The sequence below is a fragment of the Patella vulgata genome, chromosome 2 (assembly GCF_932274485.2).
Source record: "Patella vulgata chromosome 2, xgPatVulg1.2, whole genome shotgun sequence".
NCBI classification, from domain to species: Eukaryota; Metazoa; Mollusca; class Gastropoda; family Patellidae; genus Patella; species Patella vulgata.
Genome location: NC_065880.2, coordinates 25,116,735 through 25,136,727, shown reverse-complemented (window position 1 = coordinate 25,136,727; position 19,993 = coordinate 25,116,735). Strand labels below are relative to the sequence as shown.

At 38.6% G+C, this 19,993-nt stretch overlaps 1 protein-coding gene across 1 annotated transcript in view; it reads left to right on the top strand.

Annotated features, from left to right (window-relative positions):
• The window catches only part of LOC126810734 (alpha-(1,3)-fucosyltransferase C), a 62,038-nt gene extending 42,045 nt beyond the window's left edge, over positions 1 to 19,993 (top strand). The window contains exon 3 of the mRNA XM_050535965.2: positions 16,037 to 19,993. Within this exon, the coding sequence (XP_050391922.1) occupies positions 16,037 to 17,213 (1,177 nt within the window). The 3' untranslated portion in view covers positions 17,214 to 19,993. The remainder of the gene's footprint in view (positions 1 to 16,036) is intronic.

Below are 19,993 nucleotides of genomic sequence, written 5' to 3'. Positions count from 1 at the left end.
GATTACTTATACTAAACCCATTGCATCCAAAATATTTAATTACAGAAACGCATTATCTGACATCAATGTAAAAGACTTATATGATAACCCTCTACCCTGTTCTTGCTCTACGTCGTCCTTTCTTTACCAACCAGTTGGACATGTGGTCACTGGTGATTTGAACATAGTCCAGAATAATAAGCTACGTGAGATTTTGTCTAAAGGACCAAATTACCGGGAACCGCAACCATTTTCATGGGATCAAAGTTTCACTTATTATGGATGCCGTAGAGGACTACACTAGATCATGGGCCAAGAGGGAAGATGTTATCTCTGATACTCTCTCAGATTGGACTAAGTCTATCAGTCGTTTACTAACACGAAGAACTTACACGCAACGTTTGTTAGTTGACACTAGGCCTAAATCTATTTTCAATTATGTTAGCATTGTTGAAAATCTCAACGCCTTACATGACAAGTATGTCATTGTTCCGGCTGACAAAGCGTCCAATAAATTAGTGTTTATATGTAAACGACATTATTATGACTGTCTGTTTAAAGAACTTAGTTTCGGGAAATCAATCGACAGTGCTACGTATAAACGCTCTACTCTTAGTAAGGGTGAAATTATATCCAATCACAGATCTGTACTCACTTCATTTGGTACCCCATGTGGAGATACCTATACAGATATGCCCTTGTTATATGGGATACCTAAACTACATAAAAATCCCTACAAACAACGTTTTATAGCAGGTTCATCCCGTTGTTCCACAAAACTACTTTCAAAAGTATTGAGATCTATACTAACGGCAGTTAAAAAGGGTATTCAAAAATACTGTGACAAATATACTCTCGTAGTGTTATTAATCAAATGTAGATATTAAAAAATTCCAAAGAATTACTTGATGGTTTGCAATCTAGATCACTTGCTTCAGTCTCATCTATACAAACGTTTGACTTTCCTACTTTGTACACTAAAATTCCCCATAGTAAATTGAAAGCATAGTTAAAAGACATTATTCACAGTGTCTCTTCATCTAAATCGGGAACTGTTAGATATCAATATTTAGTTGTTAATTACAATTCCACATATTTCGTTAAGAACCATAAATACATTCACCGCCAACAAGATAATTCAGATATTGGATTTTTAAATTGATAATATCTTTGTTGAATTTGGAGGGGAAATATATCAGCGGGGTAGGTATCCCGATGGACACCAACTGTGCACCTTTGCTTGCTGATTTGTTTCTCTATTCCTACGAAGCCGATTACATACAGGCACGCGTAAAAACAAATAAACGATTTGTCAGACATTTTTAATTTCACTTATCGATATATTGATGATGTTCTATCACTAAATAATCCCAAATTTAGTGATTATGTAGAATTCATATATCCTGATGAGCACGAAATTAAAAACACTCCTGACAGTGACAATTCGCTTCCTACTAGGATCTGCGTCTCGATTTTGACAATTGCAATAACTGAATGTTAAATTGTACGATAAACGTGATGACTTTGATTTTCCGATTGTTAACTTTCCATTTATTAGTAGTAACATTCCAATATCACCAGCTTATGGGGTGTTTGTATCTCAGCTAATTCGTTACGCGAAAGCTTGTTCCTTTTATTCTGATTTTTAAGTAGATGAAGACATTTGTCATCTAAGCTTCTACTACGGGGATACTTGCGCACTAAACTTATAAAAACTTTAAAAAGTTTTATGGCCTTCATATTGACTTGATTGGTAAATACATGTCTCTCTCGGCTATTATTCTAGATATATTTAATTGACGCGTATACTATCTCCCTGATTATATCTACTACATCGTTAACACTGTTCATCACGTGCATTTTGCATACCGATAGTCCATTGGCCAATCACGCTATTTTACCGAGATTTCGTCTAATAGTTTGAATGCAGCTATGGCGGGTGTGTCGCCAGGCAGGGTAAGCTTACTCTTCCGGACACCTGTTACCACTGTTTGTATTTTAAACACGGTGAACAGTCCATTTGCTGATTACACTATGTTGCCTATACCGTTGTTTTAGGACTTCGAATTTGTCTAATGGTTTGGAATGTTCGTACTTGGTTTTATATTATTTCGTTTTTAAGAGGTCAAGCTAAATGTATATGATCCGACCAAGGAACTAATTTAATTGACTCAAAAATTAACCTTAAAGATGTAATAAAAGACTGTTAAATATTTCAATATTATATTGAAATAGAATCTTTCTATGGAAGCATTAAAGTAACAGTCACCTTTGAAATATTTAACATCAACGAAATTTGTCAAAAGTTCTTGTCTTGATGCTCCGGACCCAGGGATAAAATTTTTAAAACAATTTTAAGTCCCGACAAAACGCAAAACTTTTGAACTGCATTATGACTCATATTTAAAAAATATTAACATTACATCATTCTTTACCCAGTCAAAATTGTGCAGCTATTACACAGCTAAAAAAAAGTTAAGAAGCCCCCCCCCCCCACCGATTTTTCACAGAGGAGTGAACTTCATGGAAGTATGGTATGAAACTGAGAAAAAAAAGATAAGCAAAACAAATTTTAGTTAAAAGAACAATCATTTGGTTATTTGGAAGTGAAGTTTTGTATCGGTATGAGCACTAAAAGTGCATGAAAACACAGAGTGAAATTGAAATGGAATTTCGTCCAAAAGACATGGGTGTTTAAGTATTGTCAGTTCAAGGTCTTGGTGTGTGCCACCCGGTAAAAGCAGCTTAAATAAAGTGGAACAGTGTCCCAGGAATCATAAAACATCAATAATGTGTGCTGCCACCACGTGCCTGAATAACTGCAGCCACACTTCTTGGCATACCCCTAACCAGGTTCCTTAATTGTTCCATCGGTATCCGCTGCCACTCCTCGTGAAGAGCTGCCTCCCGTTCCCCCATGATGCCCCAAATATGTTCGATTGGGTTCAATTCAGGAGACATTGCTGGCAATGGAATTCATGTCACAGCATTATTTGCCAGATGTTGGTTTGCAGCATTGTCGTCCATGATCAAGGGTCTTGTGGCAAGTCTGTAGTCACGGAAATGATCAATAATTACAGGATCCAGAACCTCCTGAATGTAGCGAGCAGCGGTGAGTGAACCATGTAGTCACCAAATCCAGTCTACATGTGACACTATCCTGTGTTGCGGTACCAAATAAAAACGGACTGTGACACTACGGGGTAGTTGTAACATTATCGTCTAGGACTTTCTTCGACTTCACGTTATGATAACTATTTCTAGTGATCAATTAAGTCTGAAACACTGTTTATGTCGTTACTAATTTTACATATCAAATACAGGAAACTACAATATCTATGATAGTACTTTTCGAGTTATTAAAATATCCACGGTCTGAGTTTAATATCCTTTCTAACTCAGAACTAACGGCTTAAACGTGGCAAGAGCCACTTACTTCTTGATAGTTCTACATAAGGTTCGCGCTAGGACGAGGTGTTCACCCACTCTAGCATCTAAGCCGAGGGGGCTATGGGTGTAATGTTCCCGAGCTCTGAATGATGACTGGGGGTAAATCAAACCAGCTCTTTCCTATATAGAAAGTATAATGCGTCATCTATTAGGGCGGGACAATTACCATTTTTGGGTAAGTGTTTCGTATAGGCACCGTTTTACGTCAACACTATTCTAGTTAATTGTACTAATCCGTGCACGAGATGACTGGACTATATTACCCTACTTCCAGCAATGGATACTCACATAACTGTCGGTGAGTTAGTCTAAGATAGAAGTAGAATAATGCAAGCTACTTCATAGTTTTCGTCACACATCATGTAGGTAACGAATTTCTATATTAAACAGAACACCTTTTTATAACTAAAATAACCCTTATTGTATTACATACAGTCGTAGAAGAAGCATCCCCAAACCATTACGGATCCCCCTCCAAATGGTACTCTTGGCAAAATGTTCCGGGGTGCAAGACGTGTATTCCTAGTCCTCTATACGCGGGCTCTCCCATCAACAGCATTCAGGAGGAAACGACTTTCGTCGCTCCAGTGTATTTTCCTCCATGATCTTAGGTTCCACCTCTGCCTGTGCTCACAACATAACCTACGCTGGCTCTTGTGGTAATTTGTGAGCTGTGGACGCCTGATGACCCTTTTGGCTCTTAATCCAGCAGCTTTGGGGAGGTTTCTCAGTCTGGTTGGTCAAGCGGCGATGAGGTAACCAGGCCTGTTTTAGAAGGGTGCTTGAACCAAAAGGCTGGCGTCTAACATGCCGTAACAGAGCTTTATCCTTCTGGGGCGTGGTAGCTTTTGGTCTTCTAGAACGGGGAAGGTCCTTTGCATCATTTGTTTGCGAATGCTTCCTCACCAGACGGCTTATTACTGTGTAGTGAAACTGAGTTGTTCTTGCAATTTCCTTGTAAGGAAGTCCTGCCCGATGAAGTCCAATGATCTGCCATCTCAATGCATCGGAAATTCTCCGTGCCATTGTCAATAAGAAGTGCAAAAAAGTGAAGTCAATACCGATCCTTAAATACCTAATGCTTGAGGTTGTTTGAAACTTTGGTGTGTGCAACACATGGGTGGCGGGATTCACGTGCATGTGGCTGCGTTTTTATACGCCCACATTTTAATGTGGACTTATATTGTCGTCGCCCCTGTCCGTCCGTGCACAATTTGTTTGTGGAGACTCTACAGGTCACAATTCTTATCAGATTTTGACGAAACTTGACATATAGGTTTATCTCCAAAAGATTTCGGTTCCTTTCGATATTGGCATGTATCGGATCGAAACTTCATGGATTATGGCCCCTGTTTGTACGAAAAATCACGTTTTTACCTTGTGGACACCATAGAGGTCACAATTTTTATTCGATTTTGTTGAAACTTAAAATGTATCCAAAGATCTTGGTTCCTTTCGATATTCGCGCATATCGGACCGTAACTTCCTGAATTATGGCCCCTGATTGTACGAAAAATCGCGTTTTTAGCTTGTGGACCCTATAGAGGTCATAATTTTTATCCGATTTAAAAAACCGTATTATAATATCCCCGTTACACCCTAAGGACGGCTGAGTTCGAATTTCGTGAAAATCGGGACAAAATTGACAGACAAATTGGCCGCCGTCCGTTCTCAAATAGCGTAAAAATATGGTATATCAAGGTTGTTGACCCTATAGAGGTCACAATTGTTATCCGATTTTGTTGCAACTTGAAATGTAAGTTTATAACAGAAAGATCGCGGTTCCTTTCGATATTTGCGCATATCGAATTGTAATTTCCTGAATTATGGCCCTTGATTGTAGGAAAAATCGCTATCTTTTTAGCTTGTTCTCTCGACAATGTGGGCGTATTCTGCCTGGCAGCCGATGGTCCAATAAGTAACAGCTTTTTTTTTCACCAATGGTTTCAACATATACCGATAATTCAGCTTTTACTTGTGGGGGGGGGGGGGGCTTAATTTTTTTTTTTGCTGTGTATATTAATATGTACTTCAGCTTTACTTTAATAAAATAGTGAGGAGAATAGAGTTAGGAAGCGCCATTAAAAGTTGGCTATAAACTTATCAATCATTTTAAAATAAGGCGACCAAGTCCTGTAAATCACCCAAATTTCAACTCTGTATATTCCCACTGTTAAGAGTGAGTAAATTGTCTAAATGTGTCATAGTAGAAATAACCTTATTTTCACGTATAAAACACGGTAAGAAGGTGAGAGAGAAATGGGGTTTAACGTCCACTCGAAACAAACTAGGTCATTTCGGGACTAACATATGGTTTACTTTATTTCAATAATTCGCTTGCGCATAGGGGTCTTTAGCAGTGGGAGGTTGCACAGGCGACCCTACTCCTTGTCACGTACAACCGGGGATTCGAAACCACGCCAGCTGACTCAAATGACAGGCCTTATGATACAGCGCGCACGTGCTACCCATTCGGCTATCTACCCCTTCAATACTTTTGTATCTTTTCAGTTGACTTGTTATGCTTACAATATAATTCGTCTTCTTTGGAAAAGTGAAATGAAATGAAATGGGGTTTAACGTCCTACTGTTCTGCTCCTAAACTGGGCTAATGAAGACGGGCATACGCCATACAGTGTTCTATGATGGAAATTTTACCCGGGCAGCGGCGCTACGGCCTACTCTTATATCGGATTCCAACTGCCAAGGGATCTTTTACGTGCACGCCAATATGTACGCGGGACCTCGGTTTTTCGTCCCATCCGAACGACTAGACAGCTGTCCTTGTCAGGTACTCAGTCCTGCATCACTGACAAGGGGAAACCACGCCGGAAAATCTGGATGAACTTTCTCGGCCAATGCAAGGATCGAACACCCGACCTGGAAAAATTATCTATTTTTACGTAACTTTAAGAAACCCTTTGAATACGGAAACAGGTCACTTAAATTTAAGTGCTTTTTATACGCCCACAATTTCATGTGGCCGTATATTGTCGTCGCCCCTGTCCGTCCGGACGTCCGTCCATAATTTGTTTGTGGACACTCTACAGGTCACAATTTTCATTCGATTTTGACGAAACTGAAAATATAGGTCTATCTCCCAATGATCTCGGTTCCATTCGATATTGGCATATATCGGACCATAACTTCATAGACACTCTAGAGGTCACAATTTTCATCTGATTTTGATGAAACTTGAAATGCATGTTTATAACCCAAAGATCTTGGTTCCTTTCTATATTTGCGCATTTCGGATCGTACCTTCCTGAATTATGGCCCCTGATTTTGATGAAACTTAAAATACATGTTTATAACCCAAAGATCTTGGTTCCTGTCGATATTCGTGCATATCTAAATTATGGCCTGAATTATGGCCTTTGATTGTTCAAAAAATCAGGTTTTTAGCTTGTGGTCCCTCTAGAGGTAACAATTTTTTATCCGATTTAAAAATCCGTTCGAATATATCGCCCCAAAAACATTAATTTACATGTTCATAATACACTTATAGGGTCTTAAACCGAATTTTAGGATTTTCTTGTACATTGATTTTTCCGTTTTCCTATATGTCAAATTTGGTAAACTTCTGGGATTTTATAAAGTACACCTAAATAAACGGGAAAATGCATAAAAATGTTTTCTTGCAATTTTTTAGGGGTAAAAACATAAAATTACTGATCTAGTATGTCCTTGGATAAGCGGCACTGGTGTCTTTATGCTGGGAGTAAGTAAAGCTTAGGAACAAGGAATCTACAGTTGCCAAATTAGCAAAGTTTTAAATGGCTGTTACTGAATTCCCAACCGTTTAATTTCAAAATCAAATCCCATTCTTTATCTCTAATTAGTCATATTACCTAGAAAACACCTTCCTAGGACAATTGCTAGCAATATTTTGCTTATGGGCACCAGGCCTCTAAATATTTATCCCATTTGGGAAGATAAGAATGCAGTTTTTTAGTCGTCTTAGAATTCTTTTTCTCTTAGCTTACAGCCCTTCCCTCTCATTCCCGTTTTCCATGGGATTTATATTTTGGCCTAGAACACTATTGGGACAGGAATCAATAAGTCACTATAATAACCCAAGGAAGAAATGTGAACAGGGCACGAGTCTGGGGTACACTAGTTTATACGGCCCCAAATCGAATTCAACATCTGCTCACGTTTGGTCACGAATGAATTCCCAACGGTTTAATTTCAAAATCATATCCCATTCTTTATCTCTAATTAGTCATATTACCCAGAACACACCTTCCTAGGGCAATTGCTAGCAATATTTTGTCAAAATTTTTATCGCAAACCTCACACAAGCTATGTAGCAGGACAATATCGCGTGTTTTTCCCTGTGTGGTGGATACCAGAAAATTTAATAGTCCTAAACCATTTTAATCTCTTCTTGCACAGATAGTATTGTAATCTGTAATCGATTTTCAGTCTTCAGTCAAATCTTTCTTTGCTCTCTAACTTCATCAACGTTCATAGGGTTTTTTATTGCGTGGTCTTGTCAGTACAGTAGGATGGAGAGCCTGACAAGGGACAACCTATAGTCGTTGGAATAGGATTAAAAAAAACGAGGTCCCGTGTCCGGAATCGAAATGAAGTGAGGGAGGGGGGGGGGCTACGGTAGCTCAGTGAGAGGACGTTTGCTCTCTAGCTTCATCAAAGTGCATCGAGATTTTTGTAAAGATGTCCACCCTTGTCAGTTGTGTAGGACAGAGGACAGAGGGCCTGGTAACGGATAACGTGTAGTCGTTTGGATGGGACAAAAAACGGGGTCCCGTGTACACATTGGCGTGGGGGAAGGAGTGGAGTATGTCATTGATTCAAGTAGTTTGGTTTCGATTCGCCACTTGAACGTGACAATGATTAGGGTCGTCTGTCCAACCGTGAGTGTCGTCTCTCCAAGTTCTCCGGGTTTCCGCCACTACTAAAGATCCCTAAAAGCAAGCAAATCATTGAAATAAAATTGATAGTCCCAGAATGACCTGGTTTGTGTCGAGTCTATTTCTCTCCCTTTCTCTCTTTCACACACATTGGCGTCCACGTACAAGAACCCTTTACCGTCGGAATTCGAAATAAGAGTAGGCCCTCGTAGCACACTGCATGGCGTATATTCGCTTTCATTCGCTTTCTCTCTTTCACACACATTAGCGTCCACGTACAAGAACCCTTTACCGTGGGAATTCGAAATAAGAGTAGGCCCTCGTAGCACACTGCATGACGTATATTCGCTTTCATTAGCTCAATTGGAGAAGAACAGTACGGGTTTTGGTAGCCGAATGGTTAACGCGTTCGCATTTGATCATAAGGACTGTCATTGAATCATCTGGAGCGGTATCGATTCCCCGCTTGTACGTGACAAGGGGTAGATCGCCTGGCCAACCCCGTAGGTTTTCTCCGGGTCCTCCGGTTCCCTCCTACTGTTAAAAACTTTTTAGGTGTGTGTTTTGCTTTTTTTTTGATTTAGCGTGGACGTACCTTTGTTTACTGAAACCACGAACTTCACCTCGAATCCGGATGCTGTAAACTTTGAGGTGCGATAAATCAATAATGCAACATAGAAAGTTCGTGAAGAATATGTATGACGGTGAGTCTGCCCTAACCCTATTTTCGGATATTACTGATATGTTTACGGTAATGTATTTCGAAAAATCAACAAAGAACGCTTCTGAAAGTGTGCAGTCTAGTAGTTGATTCTGTGAAATAAATATAATTTTGCCACCAAGGCTTATTTAGGTGATTTTGATGCAGTCTGAACGTACCCTTTGATTAATAAACCCAAAAGGTTTGTCCCGAATCCAGGTCATGAGAACTTTACAGTAATATCTATAAATAAAATCAAATTATGTAGGTATGTATGTATGTGCGCCGACACGAGGGAGCGAGAACTCGAGGGGGCGAGAAGTCGAGGGCGAGAGTGCGAGAACACGACGATTTTCAAAGGCGAGGGAGCGAGAACTCGGGGGACGAGGGAGCGAGAAGTCAAGGTGAAAATAATCTCGTTTTCTCGGGGCGAGATCCTCGCATTCTCGCCCTGTTTCCTCGTGTTCTTACACTCTCGCCCTCGTCTTCTCGCTCCCTTGTCATCTCGCCCTCGAGTCGAGATTTTGAAATGGCCGCAATATGCTTCCATATTGACTGCCATGTTACTTCATGTCACTGTTTCCAAATATGCGTTGACCTGAACGGTGTCCACCGCACAGGGAAAAACACTTGACATTGTCCTGCTACATAGCTTGTGTGAGGTTGGCGATAAAAATTTTGACAAAATGTTGCTAGCAATTGCCCTAGGAAGGTGTTTTCTGGGTAATATGACTAATTAGAGGTAAAGAATGGGATATGATTTTGAAATTAAACGGTTGGGAATTCAGTAACAGCCATTTAAAACTTTGCTAATTTGGCAACATAACTAATGAAACTGTGGATTCCTTGTTTCTAAGCTTTACTTACTCCCAGTATGAAGACACCAGTTCCGCTTCTCCAAGCACATACTAGATCAGTCATTTTATATTTTTACCCCTAAAAAATTGCAAGAAAACATTTTTATGCATTTTCCCGTTTATTTAGGTGTACTTTATAAAATCCCAGAAGTTTACCAAATTTGGCATATAGGAAAACGGAAAAATCAATGTACAGGAAAATCTTAAACATTCGGTTTAAGACTCTATAAGTGTATTATGAACATGTAAATTAATGTTTTTGGGGCGATATATTCAAACGGATTTTTAAATCGGATAAAAAATTGTTACCACTAGAGGGACCACAAGCTAAAAACCTGATTTTTCGAACTATCAAAGGCCATAATTTAGGCCAAGATCTTTGGGTTATAAACATGTATTTTAAGTTTCATCAAAATTAGGGGCGAGAAGTCGAGATTCTGAAATGGCCCCAACAGGCTTCCATATAGTCAATGAGAAATCTTCCCATTGTCAGTAACTTACAGATCTCTCGATAGAATAGGCTGTAGCGTCACTGTTGGTTCAAAATGTCCCTCAAATCAGAAAACACTGCATGACATGTGACCGTCTTCATTAGCCCTCCCAGGGGAGAGGGGGTGAGTGCAATCAAAACATCGACCCACTCACGCATACATGTATATGGTGTAAATCGAGGACTTAGACTGGATCTTCCTAATCGAGGTCTTGATAAATACTGCATGTAGCTGAAAACCACCCTTATTCCTGAACTCTATTACATTAAACGATTATGAAAAGTTATAATTTATACCTCAATTTATATATTTTATGCATTTGAACTTTTACGGAAGAAATGCGGACATGCAGGAGTTTGCAAATAATTGGGGAAACACGACCGGCGGAGTCCGTTACGCCTAACCGAGGACACGCATGGTGTAAGTTGGGAACGCCGCCAAACGAGGTCATTTGCTCTATACTACCATACTGTGGACTTGACACTTATTGTGGCCTTTAACCTGTAAATAACTAAGTTTTATTAATGTGGTCATCCGAGGACGCATATTATGTTTTAATACCGACAATTGGGGACTTTGTGTATGTTGAACACCAACAACGAGTACACACACACTCACATCCGAGGACGTTACAAGTGTATATCAATAATATAAATTGAGTGGGATCAATACTCTATATCCGAGAACAGATCCCCTTTGGCCGCATGATCAGCCCACTGAAAGAATATTTTTTTTTATTGATTCTGCCACATAAAACTTTTAATTTTCTAAACCAGTCTGACTGAGGTCGTACAGACTGTATGTGAACAATCGAGGACTTGTGTTCTTGACACTTATTGTGGTCTTTAACCCGTAAATAACTACGTTTTTGTTCTCCCTTTGATCACACATGGGGAAAAAAGACAACATAACCGTTATAATTGATTTGCGGTGCAATATCGCGATAGAAGAGGTTTTTTTTTTTATTAAAGATACATTAGGGGAGATAAGATAAAGAGATGGCAGTTCTCGCTATAATAGTTAAAAACTAGATAGTGTAAAGGTAATTTGCTGGAAATTTCAGTCAAATTGATCCACTATGAGCCGAGAAAGAAGCGGGTGAAATTTCTGCATAGTCTCGGTCATCATTACTAAAATCATTAATATAAACAGCATAGTCTCGATTATCCACTTTTTCTGATTTAATTATCAATAGCCGTTAGCGGCATATAGGAATCTAATCCAGCCAACATCGAAGGCTGGCCTTGACATCGAGAGTTTATTATGGTCTGGATAAGTTAATTAATGTCTAATTGATAATTTAGATAACATTTCAGGCCTAAAGAAAGACTTGTAATAAGCAGATTTTGCTCTTACATAATGCATGTTTAACGTACATTATCTTTTAATACGGACAAATGGGGACTTTGTGTATGGTGAACACCAACAACCGAGTACACACACACTCACATCCGAGGATGTATATCAAAAATATAAATTGAGTGGGCTCAACACTCTATATTCGAGGACAGGCCCCCTTTGTCCACAGGAGTAGCTCATTGAAAGAATATTTTTTTAATTGATTCAACCACTGAAACTTCTAATTTCCGGAACCAATATAAGTGAGGTCTTACAGTCTGTATTTGAACAATCGATGACTCGCACACAATCGAATACATGGGAATCTGGATCTCTAATATGTAATTCCAAAATTTACATTGCGGCAGTAACATAATTCATCATCAGCATCACCATTAACATTATCATCGTCATTATCAGTTTGTAATGGTCTGAAAATGATTGGAGAAGTAAAAGAAAGGCTGGGGGCGTCGGGTGAGGGCACACGAGAAAATTATAATCTCTAGTTAACTCTATATTAATAATTAAGGAATTATTTGGTAAATGAGACCAGAAGGACAGTGAACTGAAACGGAGGGGAAACGGAGGGAAGACGGGAGAGCGCAGCGAGTGTAAATGGGGGAAATTTAAAGTCAATATCTTAAAATATAACCGTTTAAGATATTAACTTGAGCTTTTAAAGTACTAACATTTTCAAATTTCAACTTGAACTTAATCTTGTAAGATATTAACGTAAACTTTTAAGATATGAAAGATACATTCCCACGAAAGTATTTATAGGGTAGTTATTTCCAATAAAAGTATGGCAAATTTGGTATATGAACGTAGAGACGCACTGTCTTACTAGAAAAATATTGGATGGGGCAGGCACTGGACAAGAATGTCAGGGTATTACTTACTGTTAGTCCGACGGCTTATTGTCTGCCAGATTAACTTAGGAAGTTGTTATTATTTCTTAATCAAACAGTTAACTGGTATTTGGAACATTGAGTGGCTTAAACCATCATGATGAGATGGCAACGTTATATGTTTTATATTGATGTTCAAACGAACACGTCATGTGATCAGTTATTTGTGTATAAAACAAATGATAACCTCCATTGTTCAATAGTCTAATTGTGGGAAGTATCCTTGCGTTAAAAAGAAATAATTATTGGGGGGTTCTCGCTGTAAATAGTATGCATCAATTGTGTTTGGAAATAATGTGGTCGTTAATTTTAGATCTAAAGGTTTTAGCTATCAACTTCTTGTTGTGCTTTTAGTGTTTTCCTTCTTGCTCGTGATTGGTTATTCAAGATAAACGTGGCTTATGGGTCGATTATGTTCATGTATGAGGAAAAGTATAACAACATCAATGCAGAAACCGATATAAATATGTCTGCACATTTAGAAACAAAATTCATTATCGGCTTAAATCGATATTTGCATCCTCAACGGGGACACGGTGGCTAAGTGGGTAAGACGCTGGCTCGCTTGCCTGGAGGTCGTCGGGTATTCGATCCCTGCATTGGTCGAGAAAATTCAGCCAGATTTTCCGGCTTTATTCCCCCTTGTCCGTGATGCAGGACGGAGGGCCTGACAAGGACAGCTGTCTTGTCGTTCGGAGGTCCCGTGTACACATTGGCGTGCACGTGAAAGATCCCTTGTGACAGTTGGAATTCGATATAAGATCAGGAAGTAGTGCCCCTGCCCACGCAAAATTGCCCTCATAGCACACTGTATGGCGTATGCCCGTCTTCATTAGCACAGTTCGGAGCAGAGTAGGACGTTAAACCCTATTTCATTTCACCAAAATCCGGAATAAGACTTTATTCTGAGTTCAATTCAGATTAAACCCCCAGTGTGAACGCGCCTTTATACTCCACAACGTGGCAAAATTGTGGCAAAAATTATAACACATTTTTGCCACGTTTGAACAAAATTGCCGAACGAGGCATTCTGAGGTTTACAGTGTTAATTTAAACTTTTAAGAACTTAACTTTTTAAGATATTAAATTTTCTCCCGATGGGTCCCGATGTTTTTGCCCAAAGAAACGAAGTAGTCCCGTCAGAAATAGAACTTATTAAGCATCGGGAGTGGTCTGGTGAATGTGCACTGATGCTTAGGCTATGGTCACAAACTTCCGGGAATGCCCCGCCCCGAGCAATTGCCATGAATCATCGAGGATGGCTCCCAATAACCGGGAAAGCTCCGGGGTACCTTTGCCGATAATCAAAATCATCGGGTGAATATTCATGTCGGGAGATCTCAATCGGCGACACATATGCCAAGGTCCTACTGGGCATTTTTTTCATCGCCGATATACTACCGACTGAAATTGATGATCCCCCGAGGCGCCCGGTGTGAAGGGAAAGTCTCGGGGTCATCATGAGAAATGTTGAACCATTAGGAGGACTCAGGAGAACTGCAAAAAATTTCAAAGCTGGCATTGAAATTTCTTCCGATGTGTTCCCGACGTTTTGTCTGGAAAACAGGCCGGGAGGGCATGCCGGCAGCTTTCCATATCGACGGGGAAGCTCCGGAGATGCTTCCCTGGAGCAGTGAAGCTTCAGCGAAATATTTTGCTTCAAATATACTCAAAGGTCGCCTGATAAGTCAGCAAGACATCGCCGATGCTTCGGAGTAGTCGCGGGCCATATGAAACCATCGGGAAACCTGGGGATAACTGCGATAAATTTCAAAGCTAGTATTGAAAATTTGCCCGATGTTTACCCGACGGGGAAGCTCCGAGATTCTTCCTTGAAGAATACTTTTTCCCCGAGGCATCCCCGATTCAAATATCCTCAAAGGTCCTCTGATACATCAGCAAGACATCGCCGATGCTTCGGTCATGCCCCGGAGCATATTTCGCGGAAGCTCCAGGGAAGCATCCCCGGAATGTCCTTGTGAATCTGGAAAGCTCTGGGGATGCCTCCCGATCTATTTTCCTGACAATGAAAGCATTGAAACTTTTCGCAGTTCTTCCGTGACCTCTGTAGCACTATGGACCTTCTGTCAGACGTGGAGAGCGGGAGATCCTAATCGATCGCCACATCCTACGTACGACCCATGCATCTTTTCTTACTACATATCTTAGTAGCCTTGTTATCGTCTAGAATTTGCCTCTAGCTGTCTTTACTTCTGCTTCACGTTGTGTATTTACTTCTTACTGTTTTCTTAAGACGTTTGTCTTCTCAGTAGTTATAACAATGCAACTGTTCGTTTTTACATTTTATATATCAAGCTGGATACATATAAGCATTAGTATAGATTACAATACTAAAGTCAATCTCAAACCCTAGCCAGCCAGACTCGATATGGGCGAGTCTGCTGAATAGAAACTTCTACATCTTTTCACTTCTCGAACCAAGCTGCTGTCTAACGAATTCTCACAAATATGATAGTTTTGTAGCTTTTGGCTTTGGATGTAAATAATTACAGAGATTGGTCAAATAAGCCAAATGATGCAATCGTAAATTTCCTTCACATGTTTTTCGACACAATCTATCCTTGAACTTAAAACCCCTTTCCTGTTATTCTCACGCTAATTATTCACAAACAATTAATTTGCGTTTTAAATAAACTCATACCATAGCTACTATACTGACAATAGAGAATAATTTGTAAAGATAAAATATGTTGTTTAACCGATCTTATTTCTCTATTCCTTGTCTATAAATTTAAAAACAATGTCGCAACGATGATAGTGCTACACCTCCCGATGGGTCCACGTGGCTCGCGATGCCCAGGAGCTCCCCTAGGACACCTGAAAACCTGTTCCCGACGCCTTATATCTTTAGTACATCGGCAAGGCAAAAATTGCCCATTGGTACCTACGCATTATATAACACTACTTGAAATTGCGCGACTTATTAATATTTCAACTGTTGATTACTCATTATTTTATCTTTATGATTTCGGCAATAATCTTATATGTTACGCCAGGTAAAAATAAGTAATATAAGTTACGCCAGAAGTAATATAATGACTAGATGGCTAGATTTTTAATATCGTGCGGGTTTAAAACGGTTAAGTTTAGATATGGTATAAATAATAACTTATTTCTCCCACGTGACCATATATGATGTGTATGGTAGACATCGGTTAACTGAGAACTTGATACACTCCGTGTCCAATAAACACTCACTGCGGACTTGATACACATAATCATATTTTTCCCTTTTCAGATCACCCACACGAAAGATACACCCCAACTGTAGAATACCGCTTAACGCGGATCACCTCAGATCGACCTTAAAATCAAATGGTTAAGCGGTTAAACCCCATTCCACCCTAAGTACTAATGTTAACTAGTATTAAGCAGATTAAGCAAATGATTTTTATCATTGATTTTTATTTTTCAGATTACTACGTTATCCACGACTTCTGTTGACTGTGATTGTTCCATTGTCTTTGGTGATTATCATATTTATGTATAATAATGTTCTTCTCGGCACGTTAAACGTTCCATTTCCTCAGATAAAAGTGGGCTTTTATGGATCAAATGGCTTCAAGTCACAGGTCAAATATGTCTCATCTCAGCCAGATACAGACAAGAAAAGGCTTATTCTTTGGCTCAATCCACCTAATTATATTCGCCTATCTTCAACATATAATCCAAAACAGAATTGTCCCGAATTAAACTGTGAATATACGTGGGATCCTTCAAATTTTAATTTGAGTGATATTGTCATTGTTGATTCATTTAAATTACCAAGACGGCCGCCACAGAAGCTGCCATATCAAAAATGGATGTTCTACATGCAAGAAGCTCCTACTACTGGTCAAGTAAGTCCAATCTGGAGAGATAAATTTGATTTAACAGCTACCTATAAGAGAGATTCCGACGTTCCAACTCCGTATGGAATTATACGACCTCGAGCTGATAAATATGTCCACCAAAACCAAATGAATTATACATTCAATTTTAATGCAAAAAAACGTGCCGCTGTTTGGATAGTTAGCCACTGTAGAACATCAAGCAAGAGAGAACAGATCGTCTCCATGCTTCAACATTTTTTCCCTGTTGATATTTTAGGAGGATGTGGCAAAAGGGTTTGCAGTCGACATAATGACAAAAAATGTTTACGGAAAGTAATTGAAAAATATATGTTTTATATATCGTTTGAAAATAGTTTGTGTAGAGATTACGTCACAGAGAAGTTTTTTCGTTACTATAGTTACGATACTATACAGATAGTTCGAGGTGGTATTAATTATAGCGAAATAGCACCTGCAGGAACATTCATTGACTATTCAGATTTTAAATCGGTGAATAAATTGGCAAATCATTTAAATACTCTAGCAGATGACGAACAGAAGTATAGTGCTTATTTAAAGAGAAAAGCGGGATATCAGAGTTTGTACGAATTATACCAATATCATGCTTCATTCGGGTATTATACACATCCTCATTACTTACAGCAACCATTGTGTGATATCTGTAAGTTGACTTTAAATACGTCACAAACGTCGAAATATCCCGATATTACTAAATGGTTTTCTACTGACCAGTGTCGTAAACCAACAGATATTATTTAAATCTTTAAAAGGTGCTTTAGCTTATTGACATATTTTGTATATCGTTTAACAAGGAGTGGGAATATATCTGACGGCATCTTCACGAAGTCAAGATAAAACAGTACTACATCATATTTCGAGACGTAGCGCAGTGAAATTAATCAATGGATATCGTTGTTCATATAAGAGGTTACGAATAAAGATTACACCGTAACCACAGTGTTATGAATAAAGATTACTTCGTACCCACAGTGTTTACGAATAAATCTCGCAGATTTTATAGGTGGGGGAGGGATGGGGTACCGATTACTTCCGAGAAAATATTTTGTTGTTTCGGGTCACTTACGCTCATACACCAATTGAAGAGAGCACACTTATTAACGTGATCCTAAACAAGAAGAGGTTATTGCAGTATGCCGCAGGTACGGAATGAGAAAATTGTGCTTTCTTGAGTATATCCGGAGTAAAATTTACATCAAGTGGGCCGGAGATATACAAAAATTCTAAAAACAAAGCCAAACGTCCTTGAACTTTACTAAATTCTAAAAACAAATCCAAACGTCCTTGCCACAGGTAATATTTTATACCAGTTTCCAAATTGCCAAGATATAATATTGACCACAACGTTATCTTGTAGTACAGATATCTATGACATACAGTACCGAAGTCAGAGTTTTACTGAAACCGGAAAACAATAATAAATAATTTCCAGCGCTAGTTTCTAAGAATTATCGACACGTCAGTTTGTTGAAATTTGTTCCACTAGCCTTCCACTGACCACATTTAAACAATTGGCGAGACGGATCTGGCCCGCGGGCCGTGTGTTTGACACCTATGTTTTAGAACAACTAATTTTGAAAACGACCCAGTTACCGACTTGTATTGAATTCATTATCTTTATAACTAAACATATAAATGGGAGATAACCCAAGAGATATAAACATTGTATTGTTCGAACCATATGGATGATGTCGGGGGCAAAGTGGGATACGGGTCCAGGACACAATTTCCACATCTGGTTAGTCCTTGTTTTATCAGTCCTAGTAATCACCCCCCCCCCCCGCCTTCCCTCCATTCGACTCCAGTGTTACATCCGTGTTATTTCCAGGACTGTAACATTTGTTTGAACCCTCCGATGATTTTAATCTTTATAACTACACTGAAAAAAACTTGTGTTGAAACAACACAAACTTGTGTTATTTTCAACACATGTTAGGTGTCTCTATTTAACAACACAATCTTGTGTTAAATGTTGAAACAACACAAAACTTGTGTTGAAAATTGTGTGAAAATCTACACATTATATGTGTTGAAATTTCTGAAACTTGTGTTGAAATTTCTGAAACTTGTGTTGTTTCACACAAACTTGTGTATAACAAAAACTTGTGTTGTATTTTATCAATTTATATCCAGTATAGCAACCTTTCGAATGCAACCCCTTCCATTTGTTCTGTTTAAACTGGAATTATTGATAAATGACATAATAATTTTGTTTGTTAAATTATTATTTATTCAATAAATGATATGAAAATGCCAAATTAATACCAATACGGACATCTCGAAGGTTAATAAACAAAGTTAATTCCAATACTAATAAAATTGTGTTATACAATGAAAAAATATCTAAGCTATAAAATCAAAAGAATACTGGAAAAACTGAATGTTAATGTCATCTTTACCAGTGGTATGTCACTTAAAAACCTTATTAAAGCAGATGGGAGAATTGGTAACCAACGGCAAGATCCGAGAGATGTGATTTATAAGATTGGCTGTAGCTGTGATGCCTCGTACATTGGAGAAACTAAACGACCAATATCAGTTCGAGTAAATGAACACAGACCGGCAACTACAAATAAGAAAGGAGATAGGTCGGCAATAGCTCAGCACATTATGGACAACCCTAATCGTACCATAAAATGGCGAGACAAACAGATACTAGCTAGAAGCATCAAATCCAGCAAACAGCTACATGTTCGTGGAGCCATTGAAATCCATAGGGCACAACCCGACTATTAATAGAGACACTGGTCTGTTTATATCTAATGCTTGGGATGACCTGATAGTTTAAACACTGTGTGCGATGTGTCGTCGGAACTTTGCAATCATTAACGGCTTTTTGATAGTATACGTTAAGAATTTAATAGTGACTTCTAACGCTTAACATACCTAGTGATAAATTATAATATGGGTGTTTACTTTCTCCTGGGGTAATCTATATCTAGTAATTAAATAACACAAAGACATAAACACATAGGACTCTATCTAATATCATTTAGAGAAGTATGGCCTGTTATATGATTAAATACTTATAATTGTAAGTTGTATACCCCCATTAAGTTGGAAAGATGGACCGAAGGGGCTATCTCTAGTTTTTGTAACATATTAGTTTTTGTTATTACTGCCCATATCTAAATTAACAGTTATGAAGTTATGATTAGTAATAGTGGCATCATTAACATGTGTTATGGTCAAACCCTATTAAGGCTGGTCTTTGATCTTTAGCACTGATCTTTAGCACTGATTACCTGTTATTATCCTACTAAGGGTGAGATATTATTATCAATGTTTGCATTATATATTTTTATGGTGAAACCCTGTCACTATGGTCTTTGATCATTAGTACTGGTTACCTGTTATGATCCTACTAAGGTTCAGTTAGTTTCATTATTACTGTTTGTATTATGTATTGTTAGTTTAGGTGCTGCTAATGATGTTAATGGTTTCTTTTGTTTTTTGTAATTAAGCTGGTGTAAGTTTTAATATGTATAAATAGGCTGACTAGATGGATATTAACTTGAAAA